The 26,520-nt window shown below is 42.4% G+C and overlaps 2 protein-coding genes across 2 annotated transcripts in view; both read left to right on the top strand.

The window, feature by feature from the left end:
- Window positions 1-22,671, top strand: part of espn (espin) — a 142,370-nt gene extending 119,699 nt beyond the window's left edge. The window contains 3 exon segments of the mRNA XM_034173173.1: window positions 16,620-16,699; window positions 18,935-18,946; window positions 20,855-22,671. Of these exon segments, the coding sequence (XP_034029064.1) occupies window positions 16,620-16,699; window positions 18,935-18,946; window positions 20,855-21,002 (240 nt within the window). The 3' untranslated portion in view covers window positions 21,003-22,671.
- A 1,299-nt stretch (window positions 22,672-23,970) lies between these two features.
- The window catches only part of arhgef16 (Rho guanine nucleotide exchange factor (GEF) 16), a 37,063-nt gene continuing 34,513 nt past the window's right edge, over window positions 23,971-26,520 (top strand). Inside the window, exons 1-2 of the mRNA XM_034173167.1 lie at window positions 23,971-24,113; window positions 25,662-26,311. Coding sequence (XP_034029058.1) covers window positions 25,730-26,311 — 582 coding nt within the window. The 5' untranslated portion in view covers window positions 23,971-24,113; window positions 25,662-25,729. The remainder of the gene's footprint in view (window positions 24,114-25,661; window positions 26,312-26,520) is intronic.

Below are 26,520 nucleotides of genomic sequence, written 5' to 3'. Positions count from 1 at the left end.
GCTGCCTTAACTGCTACCTGTTCACTTATAAATAACATCTGATGACTTTTTTTTTTATTGCTCTGTAAGTATGGTTCTGCATGTTGTGTTTTCAGTAGTCATTGGTCATATCTTGTGGAGTGGAGTGAGTTGGATTCTTCGGCAACATTGCTGATCACACTTGATGCATGGATTGACAGAGTGCGCTGCTGTTTGGAGTTTTTTTTTTCACCTCCAACTTGTTACATGCTGATTCAGTGGTGTGATGCTGCTTCCACTCACACTACACCAATAAAAAAAACAATAGCAATAATACATTTCACAGTACTCTATATTCAAAGTCATAATTCGCAGATAACTTTAAATGGCCAAAAAAAAAAAAAAAAAATACTTAGTGCTCTCGTTGCTTGTCTCTTTTTTTGTTGTTTTGTTTTTGTTTTTTTTGCATCCAGCTCATTAATCTGTTAATCAGTAACCTTAAACTGTTTAGAAAGACTAATATTGTCACTCTGTATCTCTCTGGGTCGACAGTTTTAGGTCTATTGCACATTTGGCCATGCCCACTATGGTCTTGACTGATCGGTGTGGAATAGGCATGTGGAAATTAATCTATATGAATCGGTATCTAGATGAACATGCGGCGACAGGTGTATCGATTTTATTTCAGTGTGCATCGATTCAATTGAAGTGTGAAATTCGTGCATCGCTCGCTGCGTGCGTGCATTGAATTTTTTTTTTTTTTTTTTTGTTTTTCTGAGGCACAATGAATCTACCATCACTGCTCTGAATTGTGTTTTGAACACGGACAAAACCAGAAAACACATTATAACGAGAACAGCTGCAGCAGTCGGAAGAGATTTTTGACGCACCTAAAACATTTAAATCAGGTGTTTGGAGATACGTTGGCTTTTTAAAAAAAAAAAAAAAGATGGGAAACTTGACAAGATTCAGGTAGTTTGCCAAAGAACGCCATGCTGCTAAACGGTATCAACCGGCTGCAGATTGCAAACCGAGCTCCAGCAAAACGGTTAAGAAAGTATCTCAAATTACTTTTGCCAAGGTTCTGTCAGTGAGTGACTCACTTTAAGTCACTCACTGAGAGTGATGTGTTACTATTTACTGTTTAGGTTCTGACAGTGTGATATTAAACAGGTTCCACAAATGAGGGAACCGATTCCTGTTCCTTAATGTTGAATCTGGTAATTTTGCTGCTTCTAAGGAGTAAAACAAATTCTCTGCCTCTAGAAGAATCAGAAGAAGATAATACTATAGTACCATACTGAAGTGCAGCTTCTTATTTTCTATTTAAATTTTTGGTATAATTTCTTTGCATCATGTTGAATCGTATCGCATTGTGAGGAATTGAAATCGCCATCAAATACATATCACATTGCATCGAATTGGGAACGGGGGTTGAATCGTATCGCATCGTATCGTCATGTATCGCTATATGTATCATATTGCTGGTAGTGTATCGAGATACTGTACTCGAACTCGTGTCAGTGATGAAATCAGAATGTCTAGTGTGGACTGTTTTGCACCTCATGTGGCACGCTGCACTTGTAACCAAAAGTGATGCAGTTTTGTTACACATTTAACACTTCCGTCGATGTTTTGTGCTGAATGTTGGTATAATATACAGTTTGCTCATTACTTTAAAAGGCCACTTTTACCTTTATTCTCTGTGACAAAAAACACAAACATTCTAGTAGAGGTCTGATACCTGTAACGAGGGCCGTGCCATTGCACCACTAAATCCATGTAAATCCTGTGTGTGGAGAGATTTGCCATGACGTGTGTGTTCACACCAAGAACTCCAACCTCAAGGAATCCTCCCTCCTTCCCTTTTGTTTTCTTGTCTTTTGTGTCTCCTTGACCTCTGATATGTTTGCGGCAAGTGGGCACTACCCCAGTCCCAGGAATGGCACTACTCCCACACCCATAATGCAATTCTGGGGCCATTTGGAGAATTGATGACCGAGGAGGATTTAATCCGCATTGAGAAGCAGATTGAGAACCTGCGTCATTGCATAAGGTCTCTGAGGTTGAGAAGGAATGGAAGAACTGGAAACAACAGCTTCACCCGCTCCTACCAGTCCTCTGCTGCCTCAACCAAGGGCACTTCTCGGTCAACCCAAAGCAGGTACATGGTCAAGCTGAAGATTTCCAGCTGGTGCAGTCAGATTTTACCCTGCTGAAGAGCATGGCCATTCTCCTCGCCACCCTGGGTGGCAAGGAGATTGACATCTTGGATCTTATAGTTCCTAGGATATTCTCAGGAAGGTATGAGGGATGTGAGCTCAAGTCAGCCAGCCGCAGCTGGAACAGCTGCCACTGGAGTTTTTGGACGGTCTCAATCGTTCTCAACAAGAGAGGATGTTGAGAAAGAGATAAAGCAGTGCGGCGTTTCAGTGAAGAGTCTGAAAGCCAATTATGAAATTCAGAATCAGTCTGAGGATATGGTGCAAATAAAGTATACAAACGCCAGCGGTCCTGCCTGTGATCAGTGAATCAGGTTCTCATCCAGAGCCCGTTCATAAGGATGAGGTGCCTTGTTCCCCTGCTGATGTCCCACTTTCCCACACTAATGGAGATATGTTACAACTTGTTGAGGAGCCAGTAATTGTTCCCATCTCATGCTTTTGAGATGTATGCACCCTCTGAGGTCATCAGTCCACTAACAATGAAGAGTTCAACCAAGTTCTTTCTGCAGACCCAGTGTTAAATAATGACCAGCTAACAAGAAGCTTGGAGGTACAGACCGACCTAAGCTATGTCCAGAATGCATTGAAATGAGGAAAGAGAGAATCGTTTTCTTGTTTACTTGAACACTGGAGGAAGTACACGATCACTGAATCTTACCGGTCTAAGTATACTGGAAACAGAGGAATAATTTGGATGTAGTCTGGGATGATTACAACCAGTCAGTGCCCAGATTGGTGAAGATATGCACAGTGAAGATGATAAACTGCTCCTTTTCATGAAGTCGAAGCAGGTAGTAGGGAATCTGATTGGTCACTGGAGGACAACTTATGAGCCAAGTCCCTATGCGCCAGATCCGCAGGCTGAGCCGTGCCCAGATGATCTACTGGCAGAGCACTTCTTGCCACACATCAAGGGCTCACCAGTGAAGCTATGAGAGCCTAACGCTTGACCTCTTCAATGCTTGGGTACTTCCCAGCTGCTGGAAATGAACATGTCTCGCCTGTGAGCGCAAGTTCCGACATCTGTTGTGCTATGAGATGTTTGACCGTCTTGGGAGTCATAATTGGGAGGTTATAAGGCAGTTTCATAAGAGGTCATGGAGGAGATCGAAAGGGGAAAAAGAGACTGGGCAGACGGCTTTGAAGACATAAAACTGAAGTATTTTGGAGACTCAGGTGATGGTGGCGGTGTGATGACCGCATCTCTACTTCTATGTCTCCTGACATGTCTATTATGCCAACACAAGCATCTGTCCCTCTCCTTCTTCTCATCCACCACCACCTCCACACCTCCTCACCCTGCACCTCCTCGTCCCTGGCACAGTCGCTCAGCCTACACCACCCTTCACAACCTAATTCACAACCCTCACAAGCAGATGTTTCCCCATCATTAACGTTCGGTACACCCCAGGATGACGTGTCCAACAGCGCTCCAGTGGTGGAGCAGAGAACTGTGAAGGACTCATCTGAGGACCGGACACAGTGCGACACAAAAGACCCAGAAAAAACATCATCAATTGATGCCGCGGTTTCAAATGGCAACAGCAAAACAACAGCAGAAAATGCACAAAGAAAACCAACAAGTTCACAACCGGATCCAGTGAAAGAGGTTCACCTGCTGCTCCCCAACGTCATAGAGGAACCTGGTATCAAACCTCCACCAGAGAGGAAACGACGGAAGACTCTATCAAAGTGATCTATGAGCTCAAGAGTTCAGCAATGAGGAGATTATCAGATATATAGAGCGAAGCTTTGCATTCTGGAAAGAAAAAGAAGCGGAGCTTTTCGACATATGAAGACTTTGTGGCCCATCAGGGGTGCTGAAAAGGGGAGAATAAGGAGAAGCATTCTAGGGGCCAGAGAGGCCCTAATATAATTATAATATTCACAAAATAATATGGGGGGTGGCCAGTAAGATTTCTTTTTATGGGGCCCAAAATCCTGGCCGGCACCCGTGGCTCCATATGTCTGAAGAGAGAAATCGCGACGAGCAGAATCTCATAAATGAATGCAAATAAAAGAGTGCAGAGACCGAGGCTGATCTCAGGCTTCCTGCTGCACTTAACTTTGCTGATCGTTTCCACTTTCACAGAGATTCATGAATCTATTTTGATTGGTTGCCATGATGCTTTGCTTCAAGGGTTTTGTAAGGAAAAGATCTGCCATAAAACTTAACAGTGTTGTTTGGGAAATCTTGTCATGAAGGAGATTGTTTGGAGTTTGTTACTCCAGATTACTCTTCATGTTGTTGTGGCTTTAATAACTCACGGTTTGTCGGAAAGATGATGGTTTCTCTGAACTGTTGACTTTGAAAAACTCTTGTTCGACTGTAACTAGATAGACAATTCTGGTGGTTTAGTTCTTGTTTTACAATGGAGGCAAAAACAAATATATAAATGGGGCTCAACTGATTTAATCCAATGTCAGTTTAATTTCATATAATTATTTTTAGCAATTATTGATGCATCTTCAAGCCCTCGTGTTGGCGTTCTGCAACAGACAGTAGAACCAGACGTTACATGTTTTTTCAGTGAGCGGCAACAGAACATTACAGACGCCTCACTGGCTGGTGAGAGCAGCAGCCTTACACCCTGACCATGCATATCGAAGATTAAAATTTGACTTTTTCCAGTGCGATGAAGGACATACTGGATGTTTATGTACCTCTAATGACAGTGAAAGACATACAACAACAAATTAACTACTGGTAACAGTGTAAGGGCCCCTTCACACATATTGCAAAGTTTGGATGAAGTGACACAGGAATCATGTGCAAGCCGTGTCAAATCATCCGTGTTTGCACTGCACTTAGAAAATGTGTGGCCAGTCGTACTCTTGGCAAGATAACAGACTGCAGACAGCCACTGTCGTACTTGCAGAGAAATTGTCTAAGTCCCCCTCGACTGTGGCTTTGATGTGTGCGCTTGAGAACTGACAGGAGGTGTGGCCACTGACAGAAGCAGCTGTCGGTGATCTGTCATTCTGGACATTCCAGCTGGACAACACCTACTGTGTTTGGACAGACGTGGACTAACAACTGTCCACTGTGAGGTTGCGTGTGTCTGATTGCTGTACTTACATGGACATAAATAAAAACATATCGCCGCGGCAACAAGCTGCAGTGAGCAAGCGCGTGCACGGAGAGGACACCGACAGCCTGCTAGGTTGAAACGGCCCGTCAGATCAGAACACGCAGCGGGTGATCTGAACCATCACATCACCCATGTGAGCTCTGTTCCACATGACGGATGTCTGTGCCACGGCGCGCCGTCCACAAGACAAACGTGTCAGCAGAACACGCGCGGGGGACTGGACGCCCGGAACCAGTGGAGTGGACTTGATCAGAACACACTGGTTCTCATTCATGTCATTTCATGGCCGTATATCGTGACCATGGGTCATTTACATAGGAACAGATGGACTCATTTTGTATTGCTCGCTTGATAAATGCGATGTTTTTATATGGCGTGTGTGATTTTAATTTTTGTAATACTTCCATGTCCTTCCTGATATGAGGCAGATTCCTGCAGCTTTCAAAGGACAGCTCAGTAGCTCAGTGGTAAAGTTGCTGACTGGTAATCAGAGCTTTGGAAGGCACGGATTCATGTCCAGTGGCTGGTATGGTGTTTTTTCTTTTTTATTTATTCCACATAGCAGCGCTATGTGGTCCCACAGGTACCGGCGGTTTTATTTTTATTTATTGCACATAAGCGGCGCAATGTGGTGCACCTCGCACTGTTCCTGCTTGAAAGACACTGTCACATGCACAAGCTCTCGCACCGGGTTCGTGCATGCCCTGCCTGTCTATCTCGGCTTTCAGTGCTTACCAGTCGAGTGAGTATAAAAGAACTTGTGGAGAGCTGGACATGTCCCAACTTGTCCTCTAACACTCCGAAATGGAGGTGTTCCTTTGTCTCGCTTCATCAGCGAATCGGTCGTGACGCGCAACAGCCTCCGCGCGGCTTTCCATGACAAAATCTCTTGTTAAAAGTGAAATCTGCCGGAAAATGGCTGATGTCCAGGTCTTGTGATAACCAGAGAAAGAGCACACGACGGTCTCATATCCACAGCGCCATCAGCTTAGAAATGATCCAGTGGTTTGTGCCGCATCGTTGCAGCTCGCAGCGCGGCGCACCGACCGTCCTTTAAAGGGGTCCTTAAACCTGTAGTTAAAGTCCTTATTCTCTGTGAAGCCCGTAAAATTTTCACTGAAAGCCAGATACATTTTTCGAATGGTTTCCAGGTGCCAGTCTCTAACAGCTTCTGAAAAAATTCTGATGGAAAAAAAAGTCCTTTTCATTCCGCCATTTCCAGACAATGAAAATCCGACGAGGGGGCGGGACCACTCCTTCCACAAGGCGTGCTCACAGGCGAATGACGTCACCGACAGGCGTGGAAAAACTCACGCATGCGCACGAGGGTTCAAGCATGTCTGACGTAAAAACATATGAATGAAATCCATATAGTTTTTGAAAAAAATAAAAAGGTACGATACTTTATGGACAGACCTCGTATGTTGCAAGTAACCAAGAAAATCAGAGAAATTAAGCTGTAACTTCACAAAATGTTGAATTTATAATCAGCAATCAGTGAGTGCTTCCAGTTTTTAATGTAGCATTATGCAAAAATGCAAAAACACTGTTGTATTTTTTTTAGTGAAGTAAATTATCTTTCTCAGTGAATATGCAAAATTACCACATCTCACATCAGTTACCTACATCTACTGCAAACAAATCTGATTCTGATAAACATACACTTTTTATTTTTGTTTGTTTATTTTGACAATCATGTGATCTTGTTTAAAACCTAAAGAAAATACTTTTTCCATTTGATTTGCAAGAATGTTAACTTGACTGTTGTTTCTTAATTTGTTCTCAAGTCAGTGACCACAGGACGTACGATCTGCTTTGTTTTACAAACTACAAAGCATAACTTTTTTTGATAAAGAGTTGTTCAAGAGAATAACATAAAATTTAATCTCTCATTAGCAGTGATTGGTGATTGTAAATTTGATAGAAAATGTAAACAGTTCACGTAATAAGGTTATAACTTCAAACAAATTGTTCCATGAAGTCTGATTTATCGTTTTGTTACTTTGTTGATGGAGCTGTTTTTAAAAGAGTTGTGAAAAGCTTCCATATTTATTATGTGTTCCTTTATTTTATTACTTTGTTTCTACATTGGTTAGGAATAAAGTTTGATGGCATTTTTGTGATTATGTCAATAATTCTTTCTGTAAGACGTCTACATCTGATGCAGATGGTCACCCCGCTCAGTCTGGTCTGCATGAGGTTTCTGTAATGCTGTTTCCAGTGTGGTTGAACTGAATATTACACACACCTGAAACATTAAGGTGGGGGGGGGGTTGGTCAGAGTTTTTGTTTGAGCAGAGAAGGTAGTTTATGGGATAAGGAGCTGGTATTCCTATATGCAGACCTACATTCAATTCCCACTCATGCTGTGTGTCTATTTCCTTGGACAAAACACTGAATCTGCACTGTCCCTGTCCGCCTAGCTGTAACTGGGTACTGGTCTTGTTTGGAGAAGTAAACTGCAGTGGACTGATGTAATGTCCAAGGAGACTCACAGACTCTCATTGTTTGTGACATAGTGTGAAACTGGATTATCACACCCGTATACTGGACTGAGCATCACTGTCAATGACCTCTTGAATCCATAATCCATCTGAACACTTGTAGCCTGGAAGCCCCAAAGTACTCTCATAGTGTCGCTTCACCGGCATCACGATTACCCTTCAAATAACCCTCTTAGCACCACCCGCTGTCACGCTATCCGTGGCTTACAGCAGACATAACAAGGTTACAGTGAACCTTAAACAACTGCCAGCCTTAAAGGGAAACATTCAGCTGGAAAACGTGTCAAAATGTACAGATTGGTGATTATGTGCAGGTTTGTTGGCTGTAACCTGTGTGGTTTGTTAATACCTGTGTCCAGTATGTGGACGTAATCTGTTCCACCTTTAATCTCCCAAGCTTGTGTCCTTCACAAGGACAGAGGGCTGGATTTATAATTCTGCATGTGCATATTCAGTGGACTTTATTTCAAACCTTTGAAGCTCAGTCAGTGAATGGAAATAGAAAGTAACACAACAGAAAGTTCATATGTAAAGTTAATCCTTTTTATAGGACAAACTGATGACAACTTTTATACCCTGTCCAGCAGAATGTGTCCTGTTGTTTATGTAGTGTGTGCAGACAGACAGACACTGAATCCCTGAGCCCAACCTTGATCTTGTGTAAGGATTTAGTGAAGTAGAATCTACACTTCATGTCCAAGGTTTTAGTGAGGTGACCTTGTGTACCAAGTTTCACGTTGACATATAACCATTATGCCAAGATGTACACAAGGTTTTCAAGACTCTGCCCTCAGTGGCCACAGTTAAGATTAAAATGGCCCTGTGTCAGTCGTCTCCAACTCTTAGTCAGATCTAGAAGTATGTGCTGGTGCTGTGCATCACTTCATCCACCACACTATTGAGCCACCCCTGATCCTGGATGGCAACCACCCAGGCAGACAACCAATCCATCTCCACTGCTCAAAACATGGGCATGACCTTGGTGTTCCCCATTTGCTGGGGTCCTCAACCCTTAGGTACATGCGTGCTGGATCACACCTAGAGAAACATGCTACATGGCTTAAATGTCATTGCTAAGGCTCATTCATGATGACAGTGATGCTCCTCATCTGAGGCTCCCTACGTAACCATTCTTCTGCCACAAAGTCATTCCAGTGGGACCCAAGAATCCTCCAAAGACACAAAGCACCAAAGGTAACTGGCCGTCACCTTAGGTCACCTGTGAGCATCCGAATGGAATGCTAACAAGCCAGCCTCTAGTCACAGCTAACTACTGATTTGATTAGTCAGTGTGCCTGTCCAGACAGCAGACATTTTTTGTGCATTCTAGAGGAGAGTATCTTGGACAAGTTTGAATTTGAGCATGATCATGGTTCATCATCATTGTATTCAACAGTGGATTGATTTTTTTTTTTTTTGTGTGCTAATGATGGGAAAGAGTAGTAGAAGCTAGGCTTAGAAAACAGGTGAAGATCTGTGAGCAGCAATATGGATTAATGCCGAGAAAGAGCACTACAGATGCAGTGTTTGCTCTGAGAATACTGTTGGAAAAGTACAGAGAAGGACAGAAAGAGTTACATTGTGTGTTTGTGGACTTAGAAAAGGCTTATCATAGGGTGCCAAGAGAGAGTTGTGGTATTGTATGAGGAAGTCTGGAGTGGCAGAGAAGTATGTTAGGGTAGTGCAGGACATGTACAAGAATAGTGTGACAGCGGTGAGATGCGCAGGCGGAATGACAGACTCATTCAAGGTGGAGGTGGGATTATACCAAGGATCAGCTCTGAGTCCTTTCTGTTTGCAGTGGTGATGGACAGGTTGACAGATGAGATCAGACAGGAGTCCCCATGGACTATGATGTTTGCAGATGACATTGTGATCTGTAGTGAGAGTAGAGACCAAGTTGAGTCTAGTCTGGAGAAGTGGAGATATGCTTTGGAGAGAAGGGGAATGAAAGTCAGTAGAAGCAAGACTGAGTACATGTGTGTGAATGAGAGGGAGCCCAGTGGATTAGTGCAGTTGAAAGTGAAAGTAGATGAGTTTAAATATTTGGGGTCAACTGTTCAAAGTAATGGAGAGTGTGGTAGAGAGGTGAAGAAGAGAGTGCAGGCAGGGTGGAGTGGGTGGAGAAAGGTGGCATGAGTGATTTGTGACCGAAGAATATCAGCAAGAGTGAAGTGGAAAGTTTACAAAACAGTAGTGAGACCAGCTATGTTGTATGGTTTAGAGACAGTGGCACTAACAAAAAGACAGGAGGCAGAGCTGGAGGTGGCAGAGCTGAAGATGTTGAGATTCTCTTTGGGAGTGACAGGAATGGACAAGATTAGGAATGAACATATCAGAGGGACAGCTCAGGTGGGACGGTTTGGAGACAAAGTCAGAGAGGTGAGATTGAGATGGTTTGGACATGTGCAGAGGAGGGACCCAGGGTATATAGGGAGAAGGATACTGAGGATGGAGCCACAGGCGGGAGGGGAAGAGGGAGACCAAAGAGGAGGTTCATGGATGTGCTGAGAGAGGACATGCAGGTGGCTGGTGTGACAGAGGAAGATACAGAGGACAGGGTGAGATGGGACGATTGATCTGCTGTGGCGACCCCTAACGGGAACAGCCGAAAGACAAAGAAGAAGAAGATAACATGAACAAAATGCATGAGATTTTCACCAAATTTGAACAACACACATTTTTAATTTGACGCACAGCATCTGTTTCTTAAATTAAAAACACCTGCTTATGGCAAAATGCAGAAAGGACAAAAAGCTGTGCGTGCATGCATGCGCGCAATTTGGATTATGCACAAACTGTGGAGAGCTGACATTTGCCATTTATGTATTTTGGGTCATGGATGAACGGCAACAAAACCAAATGTTGATAATACTAATATTTTTAGAGACGCTAACAACAATGAACAGCAGACATTAATACGAGGTCTATTAGAAAAGTATCCGACCTTATTATTTTTTTCAAAAACCATATGGATTTGAATCTCGTGTGATTGCATCAGACAAGCTTGAACCCTCGTGCGCATGCGTGAGTTTTTCCACGCCTGTCGGTTGCGTCATTCGCCTGTGAGCAGGCTTTGAGTGAGGAGTGGTCCACCCCCTCGGCGGATTTTCATTGTCAGGAAATGGCGGAATGATTTGGACTTTTTTTCCCATCAGAATTTTTTCAGAAACTGTTAGAGACTGGCAGCTGGAAACCATTCTAAAAATTTCTGGCTTTCGGTGAAAATTTTACGGGCTTCACAGAGAATAAGGACTGTTACTACAGCTTTAAGGACGGCTTTAAGGACGCTCGGTGCGCCGCGCTCCGTGCTGCCATCAAGAGCCACAAACCACCGGATCATTTCTAAACGGATGGCTCTGTGGAGCCGGGACCATCGTGTGCACTTTCTCTGGTTATCACAAGAGCTGGACATCAACATTTTCTGGCAGATTTCACTTTTAACAAGAGATTTTGTCATGGAAAGCCGAGCGGAGGCTTTGCGCGTCAGGACTGATTTGCTGATCGAGCGAGACAAAACCACCTCCGTTTTGGTCTCACAGGAGGGCTTTGACATGGCGTTCAGACAGCTGTCGGTGGTTTTTCCATCGAGTGATTATCTGAGAAATTGTGGATGTACCTGGACATGCCAGAACATGTCCCGTGAGGCTTCATCACGGCGTTGCTGTGCGCCATGCGGCACCGCAGCGATGCGCAAAGCCTCCGCTCTTCTTTCGATGACAAAAACTCCTGTAACAGTGGAATGTGCCGTTCATTTCCAAACTGGACGCTGTGTTTTATCCGGGACGTCGTCTGACTAGCACAGGAATTATGAAAAGACGTGGACATCAGCACTTTTTCGGCACATTGAGACAGACGTGCGGAGGAATTCCGCGCGTCGCGGCGGTGCCGCATGGCGCAAAGCAATGCCGTGATGAAGCCTCGCGGGATATGTTCTGGCATGTCCAGGCACATCCACAATTTCTTGGATAATCACTTGATGGAAAACCACCGACAGCTGTCTGAACGCCATCTCAAAGCCGTCCTGTGAGACCAAAACGGAGGTGGTTTTGTCTCGCTCGATCAGCGAATCGGTCCTGACGTGCAAAGCCTCCGCTCGGCTTTCCATGACAAAATCTCTTGTTAAAAGTGAAATCTGCCGGAAAATGGTTGATGTCCAGCTCTTGTGATAACCAGAGAAAGTGCACACGATGGTCCCGGCTCCACAGAGCCATCCGTTTAGAAATGATCCGGTGGTTTGTGGCTCTCGATGGTGGCACGGAGCGCGGCGCGCTGAGCGTCCTTAAAGCCGTCCTTAAAGCTGTAGTAACAGTCCTTATTCTCTGTGAAGCCTGTAAAATTTTCACCGAAAGCCAGATAAATTTTTCGAATGGTTTCCAGCTGCCTGTCTCTAACAGTTTCTGAAAAAATTCTGATGGAAAAAAAGCCTAAATCATTCTGCCATTTCCTGACAATGAAAATATGCCGAGGGGGTGGATCACTCCTCACTCAAAGCCTGCTCACAGGCGAATGACGCAACCGACAGGCGTGGAAAAACTCACGCATGCGCACGAGGGTTCAAGCTTGCCTGACGCAATCACATGCGATTCAAAACCATATGGTTTTTGAAAAAAATAATAAGGTCGGATACTTTTCTAATAGACCTCGTATTTACATTCTGGACTCACACGGCAATTCAGCAGGGGGTAGTAAATCATCTCTATGAGTATATAAAAAGCGTGAGTACGTTTGTGATTTTATTTAGTAAGTTCAGTGTACGTACATAATATAATTGTAAATACAATGCATGTATGACACAAGAAATGAAAACACTTATTTCCATTGTGGTCCATATAAAAATCAAATGACAAAATAGAAGTAAAAATAAAATAAAATAATAAAAATTGCCTTGTCTTGCATCAGTGAAAAGCTGGATGCCCAGCAATTGCTTACTTCTAAACTCGGACAAGACTGAAATGATGGTTCCTGGTCCATTGAGACATTGGCATCAATTTGACCAGTTAATGCTTTGCCTAGGCTCGTGTGTCATACATCACACTGACAAAATGAGGAACCTTGGGGTAATTTTTGATCCTACATTGTCCTTTGACCTCCACATTAGAAATATTACGAGGACTGCTTTCTTCCACCTATGAAATATAGTGAAGATTTGTCCCATCCTGTCTATGGCTGATACTGAGACCCTGATTCATGCATTTCTTTCTTCTGGATTGGACTACTGCACTGTTCTATTTTCTGGTTTACCACAGTCCAGCATTAGGGCTCTCCATTTGGTTCAAAATGCTGCTGCCAGACTTTTGACACGAAGCAGAAAGTTTGACCATATTACACCCATTTTTGCATCTCTTCACTGGCTTCCTGTATCTGTGAGATCAGATTTTAAGGTTCTGCTACTAGCCTATAAAATTGTTCATTGACTGGGACCTCCCTACTTAGCTGACCTACTTAAACCCCACATACCGACTCTGCGTTCTCAGGGTGCAGGACTACTTTGCGTCCCTAGGGTGAATAAGAAATCTGTGGGTCACAGAGCTTTCTCTTATCGTGCCCCTGTTCTGTGGAATGATCTCCCTGCATCAATAAAACAATCAGGGTCTGTAGAGACTTTCAAGTCCATACTTAAGAAGTACTTATTTTTCCTTTCGTATGGCTAGCATACTGGCATAGTGTGTTTCTATGCTTTTTACCCTTTTAAATTCATTTTATTAGGAAACGGAGTGGGCAAGGGCACCTCAACTTCATCTAAATTTTGGGTCTGTTAGTGAAGCGTAGGGCTAGTGGCCGGCGATCACCTTAGTATTTTCTCTGCTTCCTGTTGATTTACTGCTGATGAATTATATCTTAGGTGCAGTTTTAGGTGCAGAGACTACATTCTGCTCCTTTTCTCACTGTCGAAGGTACAGATAGCGGGATGATTACTGAACACAGGATGCCGGACTAACAGGCTGCACACTCCAGTCTGCATTTCAAATGGACACTGCTGGCAGGAACAGGCCCACTGATGGCATGAGAAGTGCGGGAGGACCCCTGCCTGTGGAATAACCACCTTGTGTGGACTTCTCATCAAATGCATGATGGAGAAGCCTCAACTTTATCTAAAGTCTGGGTTTTGAGTGAAGCTTACTATTTTTTCTGTTTTTTCTTGTTTAATGCTGAAAAATTATACTGTATTTGTTGTCTTTCTGCCACCTGATTGTTTTTCTCTCTTTTTTGAGGAGCGGCTCGATCCAGAGAGGGGAGTGGGTGTCTTCTTCTGCAGGCCTCTCATCCAGTGCACCAGCACCAACTTCCAAAATTTCCTGTATATTTGTATGCCAACTTGTGTTAGTAGCATGGCCCAAGCCGAGTGTCATCCCTTGAGTCTGGTCTGCTTGAGGTTTCTTCCTCTATGTCATCAGAGGAATTTTTCCTTACCACTGCCGCCTGTGTCCGTGCTCTTATCTAGGGGTTGGTTAAGGTTAGACGTTACTTGGTGTGAAGCGCCGTGGGGCAGCTTTGTTGTGATTTGGCCCTATATAAAAGAAATAAATTGAATTGAGGACAGGAGCGTAAATCAACTGGTAAATTGAGAGCCTCACATTCTTCACTATGGTCCAGTGTGCATATTTTAATGTTTTTGTCTCTAAATGTGCAAAGTTATCCTGATAATTTAGCTCATTTAATTGGATGTCCTGTTTTAGCAGGGGTGGTGGCAATGTGGTTAGTGTGCTTGATTTCAATGCATAGGTTCCCTGTTCAAATCCCACCCTGCCACATTTCTCCATGTAATGTGGTATTGCCTCAGGAAGGGTATTCAATTTAAAATTTGTGCCAGATCAACATGCAGATGCACCTGGGATCTGCTGTGGTGAAACAAGGAGCAGCTGAAGGAACTTATAGTTGGATGTCAGGTTTGTGTTAAAATGTACGTTGTTAGTGTTTCAGCCCGTGATCTTAAAGTTACCTATAAAATTATTGAATTTTGCTCAAATATTTTTATGGTTTTCTCGTGATTGGCAGTCGTTTGTTTGTTTGTTTGTTTGTTTGCTTTGCATAAACTACACTGAAAAAATAGCATTCTGGGTGAGCCTAAAAAATTGCTTCAGTGGGTAACACTCCAATGAAGTAAGTTGATCCAACCTAACTTAAGTAACAGTAATAACAATTTGACTTGATTTGGACAAACATCATTAATCTAAGTGATACAAACTTAAACAGTTTTTGTCGGGTTTTCTCCTCAGAGCGCAAAAATCTCCTCTGGATTACACTGACAGACTTTAACCTCCATGACAGCAGACATATTCTAAAGCAGTTGATATTTCACCATCAAGCTTAATGACATCATAAAGACTGGTTTGGCTTCACATGATTGGGATTTTGTTGATTCTCTGACAAACTGAGAATTCAACTAATGCATTCTGTTGTGTGGGCCGCTGAAGAGGAGGTACTGCTGGCCCACCACCACCAGAGGGCGCCCTGTCTGGAGTGCGGGCTCCAGGCACCAGAGGGCGCTGCCGCCTCACAGGAGCAGCCAGGGTGACAGCTGTCACCCATCACCTGAGGACGAGACAGCTGATATCACTCAACAGGGAGGTATATCAGCAGGAAGGCATCTCCACTCATTGCCGAGATATCGCTTCTACCAAGGAGGTAACGTATCCAGCCAACAGATCATCTTTTGACCATTAAATACTTTTTGCCTTTACACAGAAAGAGAAAAGACAGCAGGAGACTGTATTTTGGATAAGTACTCACATTCCTGCACTCACCTGTATTTTCCTGACAAGAGGTGGAGGTGGTGTTTCCACCCCGGTGTTGCTGGGTGCAGCCGCACCCACACCTGACTGTTTCTGTTCCTTGCCAGCAGTACCGGATCCGACGAGCGGAGGCAGTGGCCACCTGGGGTTCGGGACTTGGCGGCCTCCAGTATCCCCGGGGTTCGGTGGCAGAGGAAATCGGGTGGTTCCGGTTCGACTCGGACAGACGTCTCCTATCGTTCGAGCCTGCCCACACGACACCTTTGGAATTCGGTTACTGCTGTATTTGTAATCTGTTGTGTTTGTTGTGTGAATTCACAACAGTAAAACTTTGTGATTTGACTTTCTCCATTGTCTGTTCATTTGCGCCCCCTGTTGTGGGTCCGTGTTCCTACACTTTCCCACACATTCAATAATTACACTTTAATGCCAGAAGAACTGGTGGCATCGTCATTCCTGAAAATCACACCGAAATTGGAAGAAAAAAACATACTTTTCCAACTCTTGTAATAGTCACTCATTTTTAATTATTTTTGTTGTTAATTTTAATTTTATTTGTATTCATTTTTATGAATTCATTAGTTTATTTATTGCTATTCCTGTTTTGTTTTGTCCCCCCCCCCCGCCTTTTTTTTTTTTGGTTAAATAAATTGCAACCATCTAAGTTGTGTCAGAAAATGTTTAGTTCTGAACACTAAATGTGGCTACAATTATTGTGCATCTATGTGAAGTAAAAAGAAAAATGTCTGACGTTTCTCAGTTGCTGATATCTAGAATTTTATTCAAAAGCAGTGGGACTGAACTTGTTCTGTCAGCTGAAATACTGCAGAAATCTCTTGAGACGAAACAGGAAAGTGAACTTTGAGCTAAACACCAGGATGAAGCAAGAACACAGAGGACGGAGACAAAAGGACAGCTTGTCTATCTGTGTTAAAGAATTTAAAATGATAGAAGCTCATCCTAACTACACACTGTTACTTCATACAACAGCAGTGTGTGTGTGTGTCAGAGGAGGGTAACAGAGCCTCTCTGCAGGATTTCTTTGTAATTACTGACCGATGTTGACCTTCTGTCTCCGTCTCAAACCCATGTGTCTATCTGCAGGCTGATGAGGAAGCCGCCCGCCTGGCATCGATGCCAGCTTGGAGGAGAGACATGATGAAGAAGAAAATGAATGAAGAGAGGTGAGCAACAAAGCTGCTGTGCTTTAAACGTCTAACCGCTGCTGTAATATTCCAGATTTCTGTTTATCATCGCGCGTGTTTTTCACTATTAAGAAAACTAGAAACCCTTGAAAAGCCTCATATTTTCAAGTAAATTATTTAATAATCTGCTGGAAATCAACTGCAGAGTTTCTGCAAACTTCATGTACATTTTTTTAGCACATTTATCCAGAAGCTGCACAAAACCCAGCAGCAATCCTTCTGTGTCTCACGTTTGTTCTTCATTAGTTCATATTTAACATGACCCATTATATTTATTATGTACATTTATTATTATATTTTTAGTGTCTCTGAGTCTTGTTCATGAGCTGGGGGGGGGGAGTCAGATTGTGAGATCAACAGGCAGATTGGGGCGGTATCTGATGTTTTATGGAAGCTGTACCACACTGTCGTGGTGAAGGAGCTGAGCCAGAAGGTGAGACTCCTAATTTACGCTCCTATCCTCACCTACGGACATGAACTTTGGGTGATGAAAAGAATAAGGTTGCAGATACAAATGGCGGAAATAAGACTCCTCCATCGGGTGTCTGAGCTTACATTCTTGGACAGGGTGAGAAGCTTGGCTATTTGAATGGGACTCTGAGTAGACTCGCTGCTTCTTCATGTTGAAAGGAGCCAGTTGAGGTGGTTCAGGCACCTGGTGAGGATGCCCCCTGTGGTCTGCCTAGGGAGGTTTCCAGGCACATCCAACTGGGAGGAGACCTCAGTAGGAGACCTCAGGGAAGAGCCAGGACATGCTGGAACAATTATATTCCCCCAACTGGCTTAGGAACACCTTAGGACCTCCAGGGAAGAGTTGCAGAATTTGGCCGAGAATAGGGAAGAGTGGGATGAGCTGCTTTGACTGCTACCACTGCAACCCAGTGGTAGCAAACACAGGCTGCTTGGTAAAATTAAATCATTCGAATTTGTAACCTTTGACCTGGAATAACGGGCACCAGCATTCAGTGTGTTCAAATAATGCTGCTTGCCCGCTTTAATCTCAGACCATCCTGGTTTGGATCTGCAGACGTTTGCTGCAAAGCCCTAAAATTCATTCATTTTCTATACCTGCTTACTCTAATCGAGGGTCACAGGGGGACTGGAGCCTATCCCAGCAGTCATAAGGTGTGAGGCGGGGTTCACCTGGACAGGAAGCCAATCTGTCGCAGGGTCCACATGCGACAAACCCATTCACACACACTATGGTCAATTTGGAGTCACCAATAACACCTGCATATCGTTCGATGTGGGAGGAAGCCGGAGCACCCGGAGGGAACACTGGGGGGAAACGATCCTGTGACCTTTTTGCTGTGAGGCATCAGTACTAACCACTAACCCACCACACCGCCCAGCCCTGAAATGTATTCTTAAAAACAGTAATTATCAATATGTGTTTCGTTGAGGCAGGTGTTCAATGTGACACAGCGAGTGTCCTTGCACACGACTGCTGTAATTAATGTTGAGGTAAAACTGGGTGAATGTAGATTTTGTTTTAAGCTTCAAGTAAAACTCAGAAAAACAAAAATCAGACTTCCTGTCTTCCATATCTTTATCAGAATTATTGCCACACCTGCAGTTTAAATGCAGAATTTAAAATATGTCCAGAAATAAATACAAATTAATCAAGTTTTGGATCATTAGAATATTTAACAAATGTCCAAATTTACTGAACAAAACAAAATGCTTGGAGGTTGTGCCAATAATTACGACCACAACTGTAAATGATAACATGAAAGTGTGTAACTACACACACACTTTAATGTAGCACAAACTAATCACATTTACAGCCAGCTGGCTTTAAACAAATCAGAAGATGATTGAAGAATGTTCCATTTGGAATGTGATGTGGAAATTTTCACTTTCACATTTTTCGCTTTTATTGATCTTAAAAAATTTTTTAGAAACCTATATGTAGTAGTATTTCACATACTGATGTGCCTCTTTGTTTGCATATGTGTATTTGTGAATGTCAAATATCAGCCTTTTAAATAAAATGCAAAGTGTTGGCAGAAATAAGGTCAAATCCTGTTAGAATCTGTTTCCATCTGATGTTGTTCTTTTACAGTATTTATTATTGTACGTGGAAAAGTGTTTCTTCCTAACTGTTTACAGTAACTTAAATTTAATATCTATAATTAAAGATTATGGAATAATCTGATGGAGATGAAGATATTTACCATTTCTTCCTGTGTGTTTGCTCTCCTGATGTGACAGGGAACAAAAAAGGTAAGAAATATTTAATATCTTTCAAACAAACACAATGCAATGGTACCCCACATTTTTATCCACATTAATGGCACCAAATTTTATAAGAAGTGGATGAGTGGTCTCTGGATTTTAAACTGTGCCAATTAAAAAAAAAAAGTCAGTTGGCTGGTAGTGAATGTCGCAGTTTTGTATAAAAATTAAAAACCAGAAATGTGGTTGACTTATGAAAATGGGAATATAAGTCATTTGAATGTCAGACGTACGATTTGGGAGTTATAGGCCAAAATGCAAATTTGGCAATTATAGTGCCACCTATGGGTGAAGTACCTCTGCTGTAGGAGCCTCAGTGAAGGGGGGAGACATCATGATTAGAGAGAATGGCGACATGACAAGTCGAAAAAAATCGGTCACGTGACTCCTGGTGCCATCTTGGGTTCAAAATAGCGTTCACTGTTAATGTGTCTGCATGTAAATCCAGCTATTTTATTTATTTATTTGCTGAAAATTCTGGGTTGTTGTGCGTTTGGATGCACAAATAGACACAAGGGCTTCAAGATGTACAGATTCCCTTCAAATCCGAACAGAAGAAACATTTGGGAAAATAAAGTCAGCCATGTGGGATGGAAGCCAACATCGTCAGATTTTTGAGAGGTAGATTTATTGTTCAGTCCCATGAAAAAAAACTCAACTAAACCGTCATTGTATAAACCGGATATTCACAGTCATCAGACAAAAAAAGTCCCAAAGTCTTTGTATTGTTTTCCATCTAATAAACACCATATATAATGGATTTTGTACAGCGCATTTTTCACTCACATCGAATGTCCTGTCTGATCACAATGTATTTCCATTAAAAAAAACCCTCGCATGTGGGACCGGAGTCATTTCCGTGATTAAAAGCCCGACCGTTTATTTTTTCACACCTTGCTCAGACTCTGATCCGCAGCCTGACGTGCACCTAAATCAGACACAAAAGGTGTGATTTAACACTTTGCTGCTTTCAATCTTTCATCTCCCATCATATTATAACAGTTTTTACAGTGCGCACGCTGATAAATGGATCAGAAAAGTCCACACATTTACAGCACAAAGTTGTTAAAAGAGGAAAATGTTCAACTTACCTTTGATTTGGAAGTGATGACTGTAGAAAGAAAAACTTGAGGGTCAAATTAGTCCAGAATAAAACATAATCCAGAGATGGAGAACTTTAAAACTGTCATGCACGTCTTTCTATGACATGGAGTTACAGAGCAGCAGCTGCATAAATCAGGCTTTAAATTAATTAAATAAATCATCATAAATTGTAAATTTGATATCTTAACTATTTTATTATTATTTATATATTACTATTAACTATTATATTTATTTTGAAGGAACCTGTACCTGGATGTGTTGCTGTATGTGGTTAAATGATTTTTAAAAATGTTGAAAACATTAAAGGTCGATTCCGTAGTTCAGCCGCAGTTGGAACCAAAATGGCACCATGTTCTCTCTAATCATGATGGCAAGTGTACATTCACTTCCTGTGAGCTTTAGCCCGAGGCTGCCATCTAGTGGTACAAAAACTTGAATCTTACCAGAACAGTCAAGTTCATAAATATTTACACATCTAAGCATCATTATATTGATGGAAACCATGCGGTTAGCGTGCTTTTTTCTAGAAGAAAAGGTTGCCGGTTCAAGGCCCGTTCTCCATGTTATGTGGAGTTGCATCAGGAAAGGCATCCGACACAAAACTTGTGCCAAATCAACTTGCAGATGTGCTGTGGTGACCCTGATTAGAAAAAAGGGTGAAGCTGCAGGAACTCACTTATAAATCTGTCTATTCTAAGGAGACATTTGTTGTGTATATTTGTGATGTTTTTAGCTCAATGGAAGATCCACTGAAACATTAATATTATCATTGTTGGTCACCTTTTAATGTAGAAAAGCAGAGGAGGAGGCCAAACAGGCCAAAGAGATGGAGGAGAAGTCGGCACTGGAGCGGTTAAGGACCCTGGGCCATGATGAGACCAAGCTAGCTCCGTGGCAGCGGCAGATCTTTCTGAAGTATCCGGACATCGCCAAGCAGTGACCAGTGCCGCCGTGGCACCACCTCCATCCGTCACACATTCGCCACCCCGAGGCCTTCACTGCCAGCCTGCACCACACCGCGGGTGGGGAGCGGGTCTCAGTCTCTGGACGCTCTGAGACTCGGCTTTTCTGCAAAACAAAACCTGCAGAAAGTTTCACAGACACAAATTTTTGGTCTTTTAACAGTAGTGTCAGATTAATGCGTGCATGCATTCTGCTCGTTTAGAACCCGCATGAATCCTCAACTACATGAACGTTATCCTTAGTTCAGAATTAATTCTCTGAGTCTTCTAATAAAAATGTTCTTTCACATAGATAGTTTAAAAGCTGGTTTCTGGTAGAAACAAGACAGCAAAATGTGTTTGTGCGCTGATGTAGGTGTTTTATGATGATCAGCAGCTTATTGCATCATAAAGCAGCTCCTTTCTTCTGTATGTAGATAGTCTCTGTTCATGTTGATGATATAGATTTTTATATTGCATTCATAGAAGCACTTTACAGATGGTTTCACAATACAGCAGGAAATATAAATCAATGCTCTTTTTTTATTAATGAAACCTTTTCTGTGGAACTAAAATATTTCCAAACATGAAAGCAAAACTATATTTGTGTGGTCATTTTTAACAGCAAGAATTGGTGAGATTCATAGTTCAAAGAAAAAATATCAGCACAGCATTTGCTATTTCAAGCTAGTTTAAATTGCTGTGCAAAATAAATTTTAGGAGTTCTCACTGGTGAAAATACTGTTTGAACCCCATTTGTTTTTCTACACGTGATCTAAATATGCAGATCTTGAAAGTGAATGTTTTGCATGTGTGTTGGATAATCATGGATGATATTTCTAGGCTTTGACATCAACCTAGGTCTGCAAAATGCAGTAAGTTTATGAAGAGACAGACAGATGAGTGCATTCTCACCAAATTAACTAAAAATAAATAAATACATGCTGTCATTTTGTATGTCTACAAATTAAAAGGATACACATCAAAGATAAACCGGTGAACGTTTGGTTTACTTTGATCAACTGAAAATTAAGTTTATTGATTTGCTTATGTAATTAAGTGTATACCAGTCTACCACCTGCTGGACATGTCTGGAATTGCTTCAGGAGATAATCATGTGCAACATGTAGCTTGAAATAAGCTTATTTGTCCCGTTTCTTTCATTTCCAAAGTCTGGGTCTTGTGGCCTTGTAATTTATTATTGGACACATTTGACCCGAGGATCTAAACTACAGAGATGAACACAACTCACAAACCTGCTGCATCTGGATTTTTAAAGTGAAGATTTGCACTTTAGACTTCTTAATGTGGGACTTTAAACATAAATCTTGGCTAAATGCGTTTTTGGACAATTACGCAACCATGATCTCATCAGAGTAATTTGATTTCAGAATCATATGGGGTGGGGGTAGCCCAATCTAACCCAGGGTGTATTCTGGGTTTATCTCTGTTAAAAATAGATCACATGATGTAAAATATATTTACACGTGAAGAGTCGGCCCTTGTTGGTTAATCAATCTATATATATGTATGTATATATATATATATATATATATATATATGAAGAATTCTACTTTGCTTTCATCAGATGCCATATACTGTCGAAATTAAAAATGATGTAAAGGTCATTGCCATTTGATGTTTCTATATATAAAGTGTATATAATGACCCTCTATGAATGTTTTCATTTCATTCTTTCTATTATATGAAATTTCTCAGCCTTGCTTAACTGTTGGCTAAATGATGTATATTTTCACATTGTTCAAAATAAAGAAAATAAATCTTAAATCAGTCAACAGTGATTTGTGTCTGCTTGTATTTCTCTATTGACTAGTGACGCAGTGACAAGTAACAGGAACTGTTGTCACCGTCAGGCCAAACTCACATACGAGGTCTGTCAATAAAGTATAGGTCCTTTTTATTTTTTTCAAAAACTATATGGATTTCATTCATATGTTTTTACGTCAGACATGCTTGAACCCTCGTGCGCATGCGTGAGTTTTTCCACGCCTGTCGGTGACGTCATTCGCCTGTGAACACTCCTTGTGGGAGGAGTCGTCCAGCCCCTCGTCGGAATTCCTTTGTCTGAGAAGTTGCTGAGAGACTGGCGCTTTGTTTGATCAAAATTTTTTCTAAACCTGTGAGACACATCGAAGTGGACACGGTTCGGAAAATTAAGCTGGTTTTTGGTGAAAATTTTAATGGCTGATGAGAGATTTTGAGGTGATACTGTCGCTTTAAGGACTTCCCACGGAGCGAGACGTCGCGCAGCGCTCCCAGGCGCCGTCGTCAGCCCGTTTCAAGCTGAAAACCTCCACATTTCAGGCTCTATTGATCCAGGACGTCGTGAGAGAACAGAGAAGTTTCAGAAGAAGTCGGTTTCAGCATTTTATCTGGATATTCCACTGTTAAAGGAGATTTTTTTAATGAAAGACGTGCAGACGGATTGCAGCGTCAGCTCGCAGCCGCTGCGACGCTCCGCCACAGGAAAAACACCTCTGTTGGAAGCCTTAAGGACAAGTTGGAACATGTCCAGCTGTTAGTTTCTCATATACTCACTTCACTGAAAGCCATCAAAAGCCGCCTGGATTTTACAAATGGTTATCAACACGGAGGTGTTTTTCCCTGAGCCGATGTAATCAAAATTTGGAGCAAATATCGTGCAATTTGACCCACAATGTCATATTTTGACTTTTAATTTGTGGTCTTACCTCTGTGAGAGGTCGATGTTTAGGTCAAGTAAACTCATAATCTTTAGTATTTCATAATTATATTTTGACTTTTTTAATCTCATAATATAAAAGAATTGTGATATTTATTATTATTATTATTATTATCTTTTCCATGTCTGTGTGATCGAAACCAAAACCTTCTAATCTCCGAAAAAAAAAAAAATCCCGCAGTGTGCAAAAATATTTTGAAAACTGCCATGATTGACGCTCACCTGTGGTGACGTCACAACGCAGATTAAGGGCGCGTGCACTGCGAGAAGAGGAAGTAAATGGAAGAAAAGTATGTGACAGAGTCAAGAGCCAACTGCTGCTGCTCTGGAACTGCTGACCGTTTGTGGCGGTTAAACTGCCGTTTGGCTTTCTGCTAACATCGCTCCGGTAAGACGGCCGTTAAACTGTCACTTTGTGTGTTTGTTTAGTCAGCTGCGTGGAAAAACTGAAGTTTGCATATCCCTGAGAATGTGAGGCCATTTTATTTATTTTTGTTTAAAAAAAAAATTAATTATTGTTGACGCTTTTCTGCGCGCGCTCACTTTGTTGACACTTTATTTTGCTGTTTGTTGCTGTTGTTGATGCCTGTAACGTGTGTGTGTGTGTGTGTGTGTGTGTGTGGGGGGGTACACGCACCCGCGCGCGCCGCGCACAGACTTGTGTGGTTCGAAGTGCGCGTGGGAGTGCGCGCTGAGTCACAGCTGCATGTTCTGCGACCTGAGCAGCAGTTTTATCATTTCAGTTCACTTCCATTTTTCAGACTTTGTTTTACTGAAGAAAATAAATTCTCCGCAGAAACGATGCCTTGCTCACTGATTAGAAAAATGTGGAAAATAATAATTTAATGCCAAAGTGACTGTTTCTAACACCTTAAACACATTTTTATTTTCTTTCTTTGTTTCACATCATTTTAAACTGTATGTTTGGAGGAATTCCACTGCAGAAGTGTGTGTGTGTGTGTGGGGGGGGGGGGGTGGTTATTGGGGATTTGGCTATATAATTAATGGATTTGGTTCTGCAAAGGAGGTAAAGTCATGCACTGACTTTAATGATTGGTGGAGGGGGTGGGGCATGATTTAAAAAGCACTTGTCAAATTTTGGCGCAGATCCAGTGTATTTTACTCATTTTGTCAACATTGTGAGATTGTTGTGTGTGTGTGTGGGGGGGGGGGGGGGGTGTCTTTTTTTGTCAGTTTATTGTGGAAAATAAAATGTGGTTTAAGGCTCAACTGCATTCTGGTGGAGGATGAACTCTGAGTGCCCTTGTGACTGTAAAAGTCATTATCCGGTAAATAAATAAATGTATCTACCTGGTGTTACTTGGGTTTACAGGGCTTTCATCTGGCTTTTATTCAGGTGCCAAAACAAGCGAGGCAGACGTGCTGGTTGCTGATGTCTGTGGCAACAACTGGCACCCTTCCATTCCCCCCCCCCCCCCCCAAAAAAAAATTAATTATGAATGGACAGAACTGACCAATGAGGTGCCATCTACACCTGCATCATAAGCTTAACTTCTTTTGATGTACTGTGAAATTAGAACATGGGAATGACACTTGTTTACGTGCACACCTGTTAGTGTGAGCCGCTGTGTGCTCAGCCAGTCACGGTAATATCGAGGTCTCATCCACACATCCGGACACAGTCTGATTTTTGATATTTCCTGCGGGTGGTTTGATTTATTTATTTATTTATTTTTTTTGTCCTCTTTGTACATTGATTGTATATTTCTATTTTAGTACATTGCTTTGTTACATTCTATTGTTCTTACCTGCATGCTTATTTTATGTTTAGTCATTTATATATATATGTGTGTGTGTGTGTGTGTGGGCAGCAAAGTAAGAATTTTGTTGTACAGGGGAACGTGTTTCTTTACTGTGCATATGACAATAAAAGCTTTGAATCTTGATTTATATTTTCATCCCATCTTCCTTTCAGACTCTTCTAGTGGTGCAAGGGCTCAAGATCTAAGTAGAGCAGGCTAAGATCAAAGGTGAGAGGACACCATGTCCAGCGACCAATCGGATGGCTCCATGGGCGAGCAGTCCCTTAATTTTGTGGTGGGCCACTTTTCCTCAGAACTGCACATAAGTGAGTCAGGTGACGACGACTATGACTTCCAGTCACAAACATCTGTCAAACCCCATCCTGAAATGGGCATGTCCCAGCAGGATCTAGTCGATGGGATGCTGCTGGTGCCCCAGCATGTGGATTTAAGTACACAAAGTCCAGTGGCATTGAAGGTGGGCACCCAGCAGCTCATCCCCAAGAATTTAGCCGTGTCCAGCCGGCCTAGAAACCGTCACCACACCACAGTTGTGACATTCCCAGTAGGACTGGAGAACTCCGGCAGCGGGTCTCGGACTCGTCACTCAGCAGAGGGACCAGACATGTCCTGGGAGGATTACGACAGCGATGGAGAAGGCTTCGCCTTAAGGAGGAACCGTCGGAACAAATCATATAGGGCTGCTGTCACTAGCCTGGATATTGAAGCCATGGCAAAGAATAAAGGGGGTGTGGCCACATTGAAGCCTGTCAGAGAGGTCAGCGGCACCAGTCCTCTTCCAGCTCGCAGCCCTGGACGCAAGGTATGTGGACCAGGTTGGTGTGTCTCAGAGGGGTCTGTGGTGGAGCGAGACTGCACAGGAATTTATTAAATAATAGAAGTTGTCTATTTTCTGATTGTTTCACAGAGGCCGCCTTCTATTACTTAAATAACAGTTATATGACTACACAACCCTTTGGAAGGAATTTAGTCTGTATGTAGTCTGAAGCAGATATTTCTTCATTCTGTTTC

Source organism: Thalassophryne amazonica, chromosome 6 (genome assembly GCF_902500255.1).
Source record: "Thalassophryne amazonica chromosome 6, fThaAma1.1, whole genome shotgun sequence".
Taxonomy (NCBI): domain Eukaryota; kingdom Metazoa; phylum Chordata; class Actinopteri; order Batrachoidiformes; family Batrachoididae; genus Thalassophryne; species Thalassophryne amazonica.
The sequence above is the reverse complement of the archived record's forward strand: the minus strand, read 5'-3'. Positions and strand labels throughout refer to the sequence as shown.